The sequence below is a fragment of the Harpia harpyja genome, chromosome 22 (genome assembly GCF_026419915.1).
Source record: "Harpia harpyja isolate bHarHar1 chromosome 22, bHarHar1 primary haplotype, whole genome shotgun sequence".
Classification (NCBI taxonomy): Eukaryota; Metazoa; Chordata; class Aves; order Accipitriformes; family Accipitridae; genus Harpia; species Harpia harpyja.
Genome location: NC_068961.1, coordinates 14,134,148 through 14,146,539, shown reverse-complemented (window position 1 = coordinate 14,146,539; position 12,392 = coordinate 14,134,148). Strand labels below are relative to the sequence as shown.

Here is a 12,392-nt window from a genome sequence, read left to right as displayed (position 1 = left end):
CATGGTTTTGAAGTACTTTACATAGTGGAACAGCAGAGACACACACGTGTGTGTATATATATATATACACACACACACACACACTACTGAATATAGGAGAAGTTAAAATACTTTTCTGGTAGATAAGCAATTTTTTTTTTTTTCCCCTGTGGGGAGATCTCATTTACCATGAAGAAAATGCATCTTAGACTTGTTCTAAATATATCACAAATTATTGTCAGTCCACTTCATTAATCAGTGACTGCACTTAGCACAGTTTTTTGTACAAACAGTAATCAGTGTGCATTGGAAAGACTATAAGTCCTTGATTTGACAAAAAATATCAGAAAGACAAATCATTTCAGTTATAATCAGAAGATACTACAGGTATGCAAAAGCATTTTGCTAATTCTGTATCCTACTGATTACATCTGACTAGGCAATAATTGCATATTGCTTATTCAGATCTTACTCTGTTGTTTTATGTGTATACAATTCACTTAGGCTAGAAGAACTTGCATATCTTGATTATCTTTTACTGTCACTGTGTCATCTCTTTATGTAAACAGTGGCTGCTAAATTAAAAGATGTTGATCTTCAGTAGTGTTTCTCTGTGCTCCTTTTGTGGAGAATCTTTTTTTCTTTATTATTTTTTTGGAAAAGTTTCTTTACTGGTTGGGTCAGTGTGACACAAGCACCCAGCAAGGTACCATTCTGTGCGCTGGTAGGAACAAAGCCTCAGCAAATTAAGCACTGAGTGCACGTACTGGGTCAAACCTTGCTGAACCTGTTTTGGATGTATTAACATTGGAGTGCAATATGAAAAACTTCTCCAGCAAAATAAACAAGCCTGGTTTTTTTACCTTTTCTTGCTCTGGACCTGAATTATAGATCTCTTTGATCATCAGATCTCTTGATAGAAAACAAAGGAGTATTTTGTCTCTCTTGCTCTCAACCTGGATGTATTAGTAGCATCCCAGCTACAGAGATGTTCCATGCTTTCTGCTAGTTGTTGAAAACTTGAGAGCCGTTCCTTCCTGGAGCTGCCCTGGAGAGTGTATTCCTAGTCCTCAAAAGATCTGACTGCACATCTTGAGTTGGAGAAAGACCAATAGATCTTAGCATATACCTATATATATTTTTTTTTTTTTTTATTATTTTTATATATTTAAAAAAAAAATCAAAGTTAGACAAGGCCATTGTGCCAAATGATACATTATCTTTACCAGGTAATTTTAAAGGCCTACACAGATGATAGCCTTTGCTTTGGACTTCTCATTCAAAACTGATCAGGATGAACACAGCTTCTAGATATACTGCCAGCTGTTGTATCTGGAAGGGTAGCTTGGCCTGTCAGTGAGAATTTGAGATGTTTAAGCTGCTGTTGCAATCCCTGCTTCTTTGGCACCTAATCTTTGGTACCCAAAGACTATGGACTTCATACCTAGATGACTAACTGAATTGACACTTTGAGTTTTGGATAACACTATCAAATTTTGCTACTGTGGTCTGCCTTGGCCTACAGATAATGAGGGCAAACTCCTTCTGTCCTCCAAATAAAGAACACATGTCATAGAAGGGTGCTTTTGATGGCACACAGCAAGTACCTATCTTCTTCTGGAAAACAAACTTTTCAACGATTTACAGGCTCACCCAATGACAAGAAGAAGTTTCCCCAGGTTGCCAGGCCACATATGCTGCTTTCTTTCAGACTCTACAAGCCAGGTTTCATCTGTAATATGCACAAAACTAGTAGAAGGCTGTATGACACTAACATAACTTGCATCTGAATGTCCTGTTTTGAATTGTCCCTTGATTTTTTTTGTTCTGGCTGGCTTTTTTAAAAGCTAAACTTGTTCTCTGATGTGGTGTTGTGGTTCACAGCATAATCCATATGGACGTATGCCCTCACGATTGGGGAGCTATTGCTGCCAAAGGCTTTGCATTGTGAAACCCTGTCCTGAACTGAATTGGGTTAATCACAGAAATGACTGGAGAGAGAAAGATATTTCTTACTTGTGTGGTAAAGTGGGAACTTTCAGTAACGGAGGGATGAAGTCATTAGCTCATGTAGGACACAGAGGCTACATTTGGCTTATGTAACATTAGACAGCTATGTTATGACAGTATTCTGCATTCCTGTTTTTTGCTTTGCATCTTTTTCTCATGTTCCCTGTATTTAACTTGAACTTGCTGCTCAGATCTGAAAGCAGACACTATATTCCTGAAAAGATTTTTTTTTCAGCTGCATTTGTTGAACTCTAACCCTTATTACCTTTTTCCACAGGCTTTATTTTTATCTGTACACTATTGCAACCACTGGAATGGTGTGAACTGCTGCACTTTTATTCCTCAGGGCTTTTTCTTCACTGCATAAATATCCCAAAATAGGTCCAAATGCCACTTTAATGGCTGCTTTTTCCTATGTGAATTTTAATGCCTTGTATATAGGTAATTATATTCATATGTACTTTCACCATTTCAAGACAAATACATGTTTGCTTTGCCTTTTCTGGAGGCAGTTCAATTTTGCATTGTTTGTTGTTATTTAAAAAACATTGTAAAATTATTCCACCCCTATTCTACAGGGATGACAAAAGATCAAATAAAATTGTAGAAATTAGTAAGCAATGAAATGACCATGCTTTGCAGATTAGCATGGGTGTTTCCCAGGGATTTTTTTCTTTTTTTGGAAGATGTTCTTGAATAAGTTAAGGCTTGCTTCTAGTAGATTTAATTTAAGAATTAAGATCTGGATAATCTAACAGCCTAGGTAAACCACATTGTTTAGAATGTACTGTACAGTTAATGTCTGAATTCCCCCCCCTCTTTCTCTGTAGCTTCTCTTCTTGAATTTGTAGTATCTTGATATTCTGCACCTTACTTTCCTTTCCTAGTGGCTTGTGAAAAAAATCTTTGGAATTTTAGTGCCATCTTTGCTTCTATTAGGACTTCTTTTCTTAAAACTGACTCTTTTTGACAACTGAAATAGAAATTTAATCCAAACAGAGGTTTGGTCTGTTAAGGCAGGATCTGAGATTAGAGAATCACTGAGATTGGAAGGGACCTTTAGACTATCATCTAGTCCCACGCCACTGCTCAAAGCAGAGTCAACTGCTGAAAGCTTGTACATTTTGCAAAGCATTTCAATACGCATCTTGAAAATTATAGCTTTAAAAAAAGCTAAGGTTGCAAGTCAAACTTCCAGAATAAGAAAATGCTACAATTACATTGCTTGTGCTCTGTATCATGGCATTCCATCATGTTTTACTTGCTTTTCTGTGGTTTTTGTTTGTTGGTAGTTTATTTTTCACCCCATTTGGAGAACCTAATGTGAAAATGAAGGTTTTCACTAGCCAGGTGCCAGTGTTGACACATACAGTTTAACGCATACAGTTTAATTTTTCATAGCAGCTGTCATTCTGTAGCACTTCATATTCCTAAGTCCAGCGTTTAGCACTTCTGATCACATCAAGTGGACAAGTCATGGGAATTGGAGTAAGAGTAGTGGAAAACTAAGTAAAACTTCATTTGTAATGTATCCAGTATCACTAGATAAGTTGTTGCAGGAGGGCTAAGACAGGAAATAAAAGCGGGGACACGAATCCCATGCTTTACAGTGGAATGCAGATGTCTGAACTTCAAGGCTATTTTGGTTCTTCTCGCAGTACCACGTCTTGTTGGTACTGCTAGTGTACAAGACCACATCTTGTATGGTCTGATGCAAAGTGTTTGTGTGCTTGCTTTGCCTGTGTGTCAGCTTGGCTCCAGTCCTGTTTGGACTCACTGTTTTGCTCGTTTAGATTTTACATACATGGATTAGAACCGATTCTCAGTTTGAGATGGTGTTACAGGTGCAATCTAGGTACCACTAAATGAAATTGAAGCAAAATCTAAAGCAAAGACAATATTTTTCACTTAGTATGTAGCTAAGTTGTGGACCTTGTTACTACCGGATATTGTGAAATATGAGTGGGTAAATGCGTTCTGAAGTGAATCAGGCAAATTCACCAAGACCAGATCCAGGAGGAGCTATTGAATCTAATGGTATGGATACCAGTCAGGCCTAGGAATTATAAACTGTTGATTACCAAGAACTGGGAGGTATGTGAAGGGAAGGAAGGTTCATTCTGTACATACCCTGTTTATTGCACTCTACACTGCACTGGTGCAGCCCCACCTCGAGTACTGTGTGCAGCTTTGGGCGCCTCAATATAAGGACATCAGACTATCAGAGTGTGTCCAGAGGAGGGTGAATCAAGATGGTGAAAGGCCTTGAGTGCAAGACTTACAAGGAGTGGATGAGTTCACTTGGTTTGTTAAAATTGGAGAAGAGAAGGCTGAGGGGTGACCTCATTAAAGTCTACAACTTCCTCAAGGGGAGTGGCGGAGGGGGAGGTGCTGATCTCCTCTCTCTGGTGACCAGGGATAGGACACAAGGAAATGGAATGAAGCTGCATCAGGGGAAGTTCAGATTGGACATTAGGAAAAGATTCTTCACTGAGAGGGTGGTAGGTCACTGGAACAGGCTCCCCGGGGAAATGGTTACAGCACCACGCCTGTCAGAGTTCAAGGAGTATCTGGGTGATGCTCTTAGTCATGTGGTTTAGTTCTAGGTAGTCCTGCAAGGAGCAGGGAGTTGGACTTGATGATCCTTATGGGTCCCTTCCAACTTCAGATATTCTATGATTGTATCTTTTGTTTTTCTATGCATCTGCTACTGCTAAGACAGTAAGTAGACCTATGGTCTAAAATGCCATGGTTTTCCTTACATTTTGAGAAACAATCTACCTTCTGTCATTCTTGAAGGTAAGACATAAGTAGGATTTAACAGTTTGAAAGGGTTGATTCTTAAAACTAGAAATCTTGGGTTTTGTCTGATAGTTGGCTAGCTGTTAATCAGAACTTTCTAACCTCTTGTTTTGTCTGCTAGGTAATATATTCTACTACTTTGCTATGCACATGCTTACTCATATAAATCAATAAAAATGGAAAGTTCATTGCTGCTCTGGTTCTTTGTGTGTTTGTTATGAATAACAATGTTTGTTCAGACAAACCTTAGAATAATTGCAAATTTGAAATGCAGCCTCACCTAAACTAGAGAAGGTACTTTAGAGAATTGTAGGGCAGCATCTTACAAAAAACTGAGGAAATTTAAAAACTTATTTCACTGACAGTTTGAACTTTAGTTTGTTCCACAACAGAGTCTGAGTTTTCTTTTAGAGAGATTCATTAAAGCAGTCTATATGTGTGTCTCATCAAAATTGCTGATGCAAGGAGTTAAACCTTAGATGTTGTCATGTTCACAGGCTTATGAAACTCCATAGATCTCATAAACTAAAATCATCTTTTCTTGCTGAAAAGTTTAGGTAGGCTCAAGGGGATACTGGCGAGGTACCTTGAAGAGGAGTCTCAGGAAGTAACCTGAATTGCAGGTAGTTGGAGCGTGGATGGTAGCAGGAGGGAGTACTGTGTATGCTTGTCCTGTTCTAATTCTTTGCTATGTATCTGTTCCTGGCTGCCACTGCTGGAAGCAAGATGCTGAGCTGGATCAATCTTTGGTCTCATCTGGTATGAATGAAAAAAGGAGGATGTCTTGCTCCAAGTGTTCTTGCTTTCTCTTGGAGATCAGTGATTTCATATGACTAGGAAGAAAGAACTGATGGAAAGATTTGAACTGCTGATATTGAAATAACCACCCCTACTTATGTCTTTCATTATTTCCCAGAGATTCACCTAACAGGACAAACTTGTTTGTAAGGCTTCATGTGATTTATTGATAAGATGCATCTTCGTGGCTGGCACTGTTAACTCTTTAGTTGTGGCCTATCACAATTTGCATTTAATTGCTTTAAAGGGATTAGTTGTTAAAATGTTCATTTTTGCTTCTTTTTCTTGGGTCCCAAACTCCTAGGGATTATTTAATATTCAACCTTAAGAGTTTTACTAAGGAAAAATTCTGGTTTTGTTATTGCCTTCTGATTTGGTAGACAAAAACATGCATAGCTGTAGTCTTACAGATTGTGCTGCTTTGGTTGGGATCACCAGTGATGTTTCGTTTCCATAGTTGCAAGCAGCACTGATACCATGAAACAGAATTTAAGTTCATCATAGCTGCTCCAAAGTCAACCTAGTATCTACCAGATGATCTTCACTGGAAGCCATGTCTTTCATGGACAACTTTTTAATCTGGATTCATTAATTTTTTAATTAATCTGGATTTCTCCTGTCCTGTTTAAGGTTCTTAGAGAAGACAAGGGTATTACTCCTTCATGTTATATATAGTTCATAATTTTCAGCAGTCTCGTGACCTGCAGGTTGATAAAGAGGACCTTAGGTCTTATTTTGTCAAGGCAGTAAATGCTTTCTTCCTCAAATATGGGGAACAGATTTTGGTCAATAATAGATTTTTTTTTTTTTCTGTTGCTTTTCAGTTACTAGCTGAATTTATTGATACTGCTTAGAATATCCTTAGGTTAGAGCAATTATCTGGCTATTCCAGATCTCCTTCTGTTGCTACCCTGCAAAGTCTTCTGTATAGTTAACTCTTCCCTTGCCTGTAGTCACAGCTTGATCAAATTTATTGCATATTCTCATACTTATTTCATGAGGTTGTGCGAAATAACTTACAAGTGCCACCTTCCTGGGACATGTCCACAGCTGAAGGGTGTTGGCAAAGATCCCACTTAGTGTTAGGCTGGGTAATGAGGAGAGTTGGTTGCCTCTGGATGTTCTGATGTGGAAAGATGACAGTCAACCTGCTATCCTGAGGAGAAGAGTTTGGTGTTGAAATCCTGGTTCTGAATCTCAGATGCTGCTCTTAGATATAAATACAACTGCTTATTTAGAAATAATGGCAGGATCTCAAGTTTTTAATGCATTTGATCATGTGAAAAACGACATCAACTCTATTAATCTCAAGGTTCTTTTTAATTCTAAAAGCAGCATCTCCTTTTGCGCTATGCAGATGCAGTGATTGTTGATTCAGAAGGAAGGTTACCTACTAAACCAGCAGTGGTACTTGCTGTATCACGTGTTCAGTGCAGCTAGACCAGACCATCTTGACTTCGTGTGACAGCAGCACAGATTACAATATGAGGTTGGAAGACTGCAGGCTAAGTCTCTTTAACATGAAACTATTGTGATTGCAGCTCTGACTGGGAAACTGCCAACCTTTTGTGTGAAGGACACAAACAAATAAGGGGAACTAGGGAAAAACCCTCTTATTCCAGACTTTCTTTTTTTTTTCTGATTGTGGTGCATTCTGTATAAGTGTGTAAGGTTTTAAAAGCACTAGCAAGGCTTTATGGTGTATCTGCAAAATAGGTTAAAACTATGTTCACTCTAAGGAGACTTGCATTAATGCACAGGCTTGTGACCAAGCATATGCTTCCAGTTGGGATGAAGTTCGGCATTTATTTTAATCTCTGGAATACTGTATATAAACTAGCTGTGATTCTGCTCTGTGTGTGTATGTATATATATTTATATATAAATATATAAAAATCTTGGATTTTTCTATGCAGTTACAGTATGGACTGTTTAACAAGTATTTGAGTTATTAATGCTAGACTGGCTAATTTAAGTTTGGCATGCCAACTGGAAATTCAGATTGTTTGTCTTTTTCGTATGCTGACTAAACTACAATTCTGTATTTTTAATGTTTAAAAGGTTTAAAAAAAAAAGGAAAAAAGAAATGTTTCAGTTAAAGGTGGATATGCTAAAATTATTTTTAGATAGTCACTAGGTCACTGATTTGCAACTGTTGTACACAGCAGAAAAAGTTATGTCTTAAAACTCCATTCCAGTAATAAACTGTGTGTGAACAATCCATATGTGTATTTAAAGACTTAGTGATATATCAAGGTCCATATGGACTTGTGAGTCTCCTTGTGTGGAACGCACTGCAGGATAATTTTTAAAATGTGAACACTTTATCTGCTTATTAGCACTTCTGTCCAGCACTAGGCTTAGCACTTACAAAGAAAATATGTATGAAAAATTTATAACAAATGCTTTCTACTCACATGTTCTTCTAGTATTTAGAACCTGCTTTTGGAAGAAACCCATTGTTGCCCTTTTTGGGAAAGTATGCGTCAGTGGCATTATGTTGGATTTTATAAACATAAATCTTTTAAAATAGGAATGGTAATTTTTAAGATCAAAGGGTAAGCACCTTTATCAAACAAGATTAGTGGTTCTATAGAAATGCTTGGAAGGGATTTATTCTCTGTGTGTATAATCCTTTAATGATAACCTGCATTACAAATTCATCAGAAAAAGTATGAACTGTTCCTTTGTTTCCAGCATTTCAAAGGCAGCTATTTCGCCAGAATCCTCATGAGCCACCAGAATCTGGGTTGATTTATAGACTGTAAATTTTCTTTTGAAAACTGATAAATAGTATGTCAAATTATTAGATTAGTAAGTATAACAAAGATGAGGGTTTTCAGTCACATTTGTGAGTTCACAAACTCTCTTCTCCTGGAATGCATGCGTACAACCAAGTGAATAGGTTGAATAATCAGCCAGTTCTGGCAAGTGAGATGATCTAGACTTTTCCAGAATGTCACAATTTGTATTTTGACCAACAAATAATTTTTAGAATCTGTGCATCTTTAAGAACCAGGTTATTGATAGGATTGATAGTCCCTCAAGTTTAGTCTCTGATGCAAAGAAGCAACCCTAGTCAGGAAAACAGCATGTTCATTGCTGTCTGTGGTTGGGGCATCCACACTTTAAATGCAAAGTTTAGGAGATGTATTTTCAAAAGAAGAGTGTGTTCAATGCCCTGTTTTCCAGAAAGCTTTCCTAGGTAATATTTTCATATTATTATTATTATTATTATTATTATTATTATATAACAATAATATAAGTTCTTACTACACAATGCTCAGTGGTCGTGTCATTAAGAGCATGAGAGATTACACGAAAATACCAACAGTTGGATTAGAACTGTCTGTTAAGTGAAGATATGAGGCAAATATTATTCCCCTCTGTTTACAAAAAAGTTTCTTCTCCCATTAGACATAAGACATAGTTCATGTGTGATGTGTTCCTATATTACTCAAATATCTTACATGCTGAAATTGATTTTCAAGTACAGCTACCTCCAATGTTTATTTTACTGGGTTCTTTTAAAAAATAGCTCCACAACTGTTAAGTATTCTATTTGTTTTGTGTGTTTGTTTTTTTCCAGACTGATCTTGATTATGTTAACAGCGTTGTTGCAAGCCTGGAAAAAGAGTAAGTTGTAGTTTTAATGGGGGATTTCTTAGCTTATTGGTGGGTATGCTTTTTGTTTTTTCCTAAATTATGTTGTGATAAGTAATAAAAAGTATTCTGGAAATAGGAGATCACGCATTTTTGTTTCTTGGGAGTTTGGACTTTCGAACAAAAAAAAGTAATAGATGACAAATTAAGGGGCAGTGATTCAGTCAGTTAAATTGTAAAGCAATAAATGGGATTAAATTATTTGGTGCACCATAAACAGATGGGATTGTTTTAACATGAATGGAAATTTGTGACATCTGTGTTAGGGCCTTGTATTCCATATGTTCAAAGAGAACTATAGAAAAATATCACCAGGTTCTGAAAAAAGAAAGGCAAAAGAAGTGTTTAGAATCTAGTTAGAATTCTGATTATTGGGCAGGAGGCTATACTGCTCTGAAGAAGTGCTAAGGAAAACAATACTTTTTTATATACTACTTTTATTTTACATGCCTTATTTGAATAAGTCATTGTTGTAGCCAGACATAGCTGTACCAACAGAAAGCAAGCAGGAAGCCTACAGTACTCAGAATCTCTCATGTGACTTTAGGATTTTTCTATTGACAGGTTTTCTACAGAGATCAATTCTGGCTTGGTGGAAGTAATAGCCCCTCCTGCAACTTACTATCCTGACTTGACAAACTTGAAAGAGACATTTGGAGACTCAAAAGAGAGAGTGAGGTTAGTTTATTCCCCCAGATCTTTTCCCAGCTCCTCCCACATCCCCACTTTTGTTGTTTATGAAATGGCAAGTGGGATGTGAATTCTTGAAATGTTTTCTTACTGTAATTCTTGAAAGTGTGGGGATACTAAAAGTGCTCTGTGAATCCATCTCATTCCTATCTGCATGCTGTTCTGTGCATGATTGGAGCCTAATGCAATGCTTGATTGAATTAATTTAGTTAAACTTTGGGAGGAGTACTGAGACTTGATATGCTTTTTTTCTTATATGTAGACTTTTTTGTTTACTGTTTTTCTTCCCGAAATACAGTGTAAAGCCCAGTAATTCCTGCTGAATTACCATTTAAAATGCACATGTGTTTTTAGTGAAATGTCTGGTAGTTTTCACAAAACCAGATTCAAGTTAAACCAGTTTTATGTCTGTATTAAAGCATAAGGCAAAAGCATTGTTCCTTTTTTTCAGACAGAGGATTTCCTGAGGCAACAATGCCAAAAGCAGCTGTGCTAACATTGCACTAATATGCGTCATTCTTCATACTGAGATTTCCTTTGCGTTGCCAGCATGTACTGAAATAACTTTTTTCATAATCCTTAATCTTTTAATTTAATTTCAGATGGAGAACAAAACAAAACTTGGATTATTGTTTTCTTATGATGTATGCCCAGAAAAAGGGGGTTTATTACATTCAGGTAAATTTCTCTTCTTTGTTTTGAGACAAGTTTTCAAATGAGTCTCCAGAAATTATGCTGTTGGACACCATCAGAAGGACCTACACAGAGCAGAGAGAACTTCATTCCATAGTTGAAGGAGGGCATCAAGTATGGAGGTTATGGTATATGAGGAAGTAATTTGTAGAGGACACTGTCTGTGAAGTAGAAAGTAATTTGTCTTATGTGACTTATTTTATCATAAGCTGCTTAGTAAAAAAAGTGAAGGAATGCAGACAGCTTAACTACTGTTTTTCCTTTGTCCTCCAAATGAGTTACTGTTGAGTCACCTAGGCAAAAACCACCAGCATAGTTTAGAGTAGAAATCAAGCTAAAATCCATTTTCACTTTCTTTTGAAGGCAAGTGTATGATGCACATGACTGTTGTGTATAGATAGGTTTTTCAATGTGTTGCTAGACTTGTTTTTTCTTTTTTTAAAGAGGTTTTCAAGAACAGAGTTAAGCAATTCTTTTTAAATTTAATTTAGCTCAGAATTGTTCCTATTGTGTCTTGCTGCTTTGAAGTAGAAGCCTTGCCTACAGGTATTGCAGATTTAGTGAGTAGCTGCGCTTGTGATGCCCCACTGATCTCATCAAGTTTTTACAAAGTTATGCTGACTGCTTTCTGAGACTTGTTGGAGACTCAGCTCTCCTGGAAGCTGCACAGCCAATGACAGGAGAGTCTTCCTGAAACTAGGCAGTTGCACAAATATTAGTGCCAGCACAAGGGGGTGAGCATGCATGCGCTGGGAGAAAGGACAGGAGAAGCAGGATCCTTAAAGCAGTGGCCTGCACTTACTATGAATTAAAGGGATTGTAGCACGCCATCTTGGCAGTTCTGCTGCCTGGACTAGATGATTAGTTTGGGCTATGCACCTGTTCTTCCATTGGACAGCTAAAGCCATGTGAAATGAATCCTACCTCTGTAGACAACATGTCTCTTAGCTTCTTGTCTCGGAGGAGAAATTCCTTCAGTGCTGTTAGGTGCGTCAGTAGACAGTGTCATGTTTGCGTACAAATAATACAGATATTCTACTTGTTCTACTGATGCCACTTAGTCTAACATAATTTCATGGATGATTTTCCTCTGAAAAGAGAAGCTAGAAAAGCAATGTTCTGAAGTAATAAGTTGAGATACATTTGTGTACAGAAAGATTCTGGATTACTTCTCCACAAATAGACAGCCTGTGATCCCTACAATAGTTATTCTTGGCTATAGCGTCTAGGTTTTATAGCAGCGCTTGCATTGGAAATATATGGCTATGTGTTAGCAATATATTATAAATCAGTATTTCCTAGCTGTACTTTTTCCCATTGCTTTGCTGGTGCTTTTTTAATTTATGTTGGTATCACTGCTACCTTCCTCTAGCTTGAAGATGACATCGTTGTCAAGCAGAATTATTTCAGCACAATAAAAAATTTTGCACTTCAGCTCGCTTCTGAAGATTGGATGATTCTAGAATTTTCTCAGCTGGGTTTCATTGGTAAGAAAATGTTCATTTTAGTAGTTGAAAGAACACATTCATCCTCAGACTCTGTGAATTAATAGTGATCTGACTTCAAAGCTATCTTCTTTGTACTGGAAATAGACCAAGAAGTAGAAATTAATTGGCTTTTTTAGGAACTCTGGTTTAACCCGTGGGGGTGTTCCTTTTCAGCTGTTTCATATACTTTTGTATGACTGAGGCAAACTCAAACTGTTGGAAAAGAGGGCATTTTTATAACCAAAAGTTAATTAATTTATAAAAGTACTA

General features: G+C 37.1%; 1 protein-coding gene across 3 annotated transcripts in view; it reads left to right on the top strand.

Annotated features, from left to right (window-relative positions):
- The window catches only part of MGAT4A (alpha-1,3-mannosyl-glycoprotein 4-beta-N-acetylglucosaminyltransferase A), an 85,496-nt gene that overhangs the window by 41,010 nt on the left and 32,094 nt on the right, over positions 1–12,392 (top strand). For all 3 annotated transcript variants that reach the window (XM_052774120.1, XM_052774118.1, XM_052774119.1), the window contains 4 exons: positions 9,179–9,225; positions 9,817–9,930; positions 10,545–10,620; positions 12,008–12,122. In XM_052774120.1, the coding sequence (XP_052630080.1) occupies positions 9,179–9,225; positions 9,817–9,930; positions 10,545–10,620; positions 12,008–12,122 (352 nt within the window). The remainder of the gene's footprint in view (positions 1–9,178; positions 9,226–9,816; positions 9,931–10,544; positions 10,621–12,007; positions 12,123–12,392) is intronic.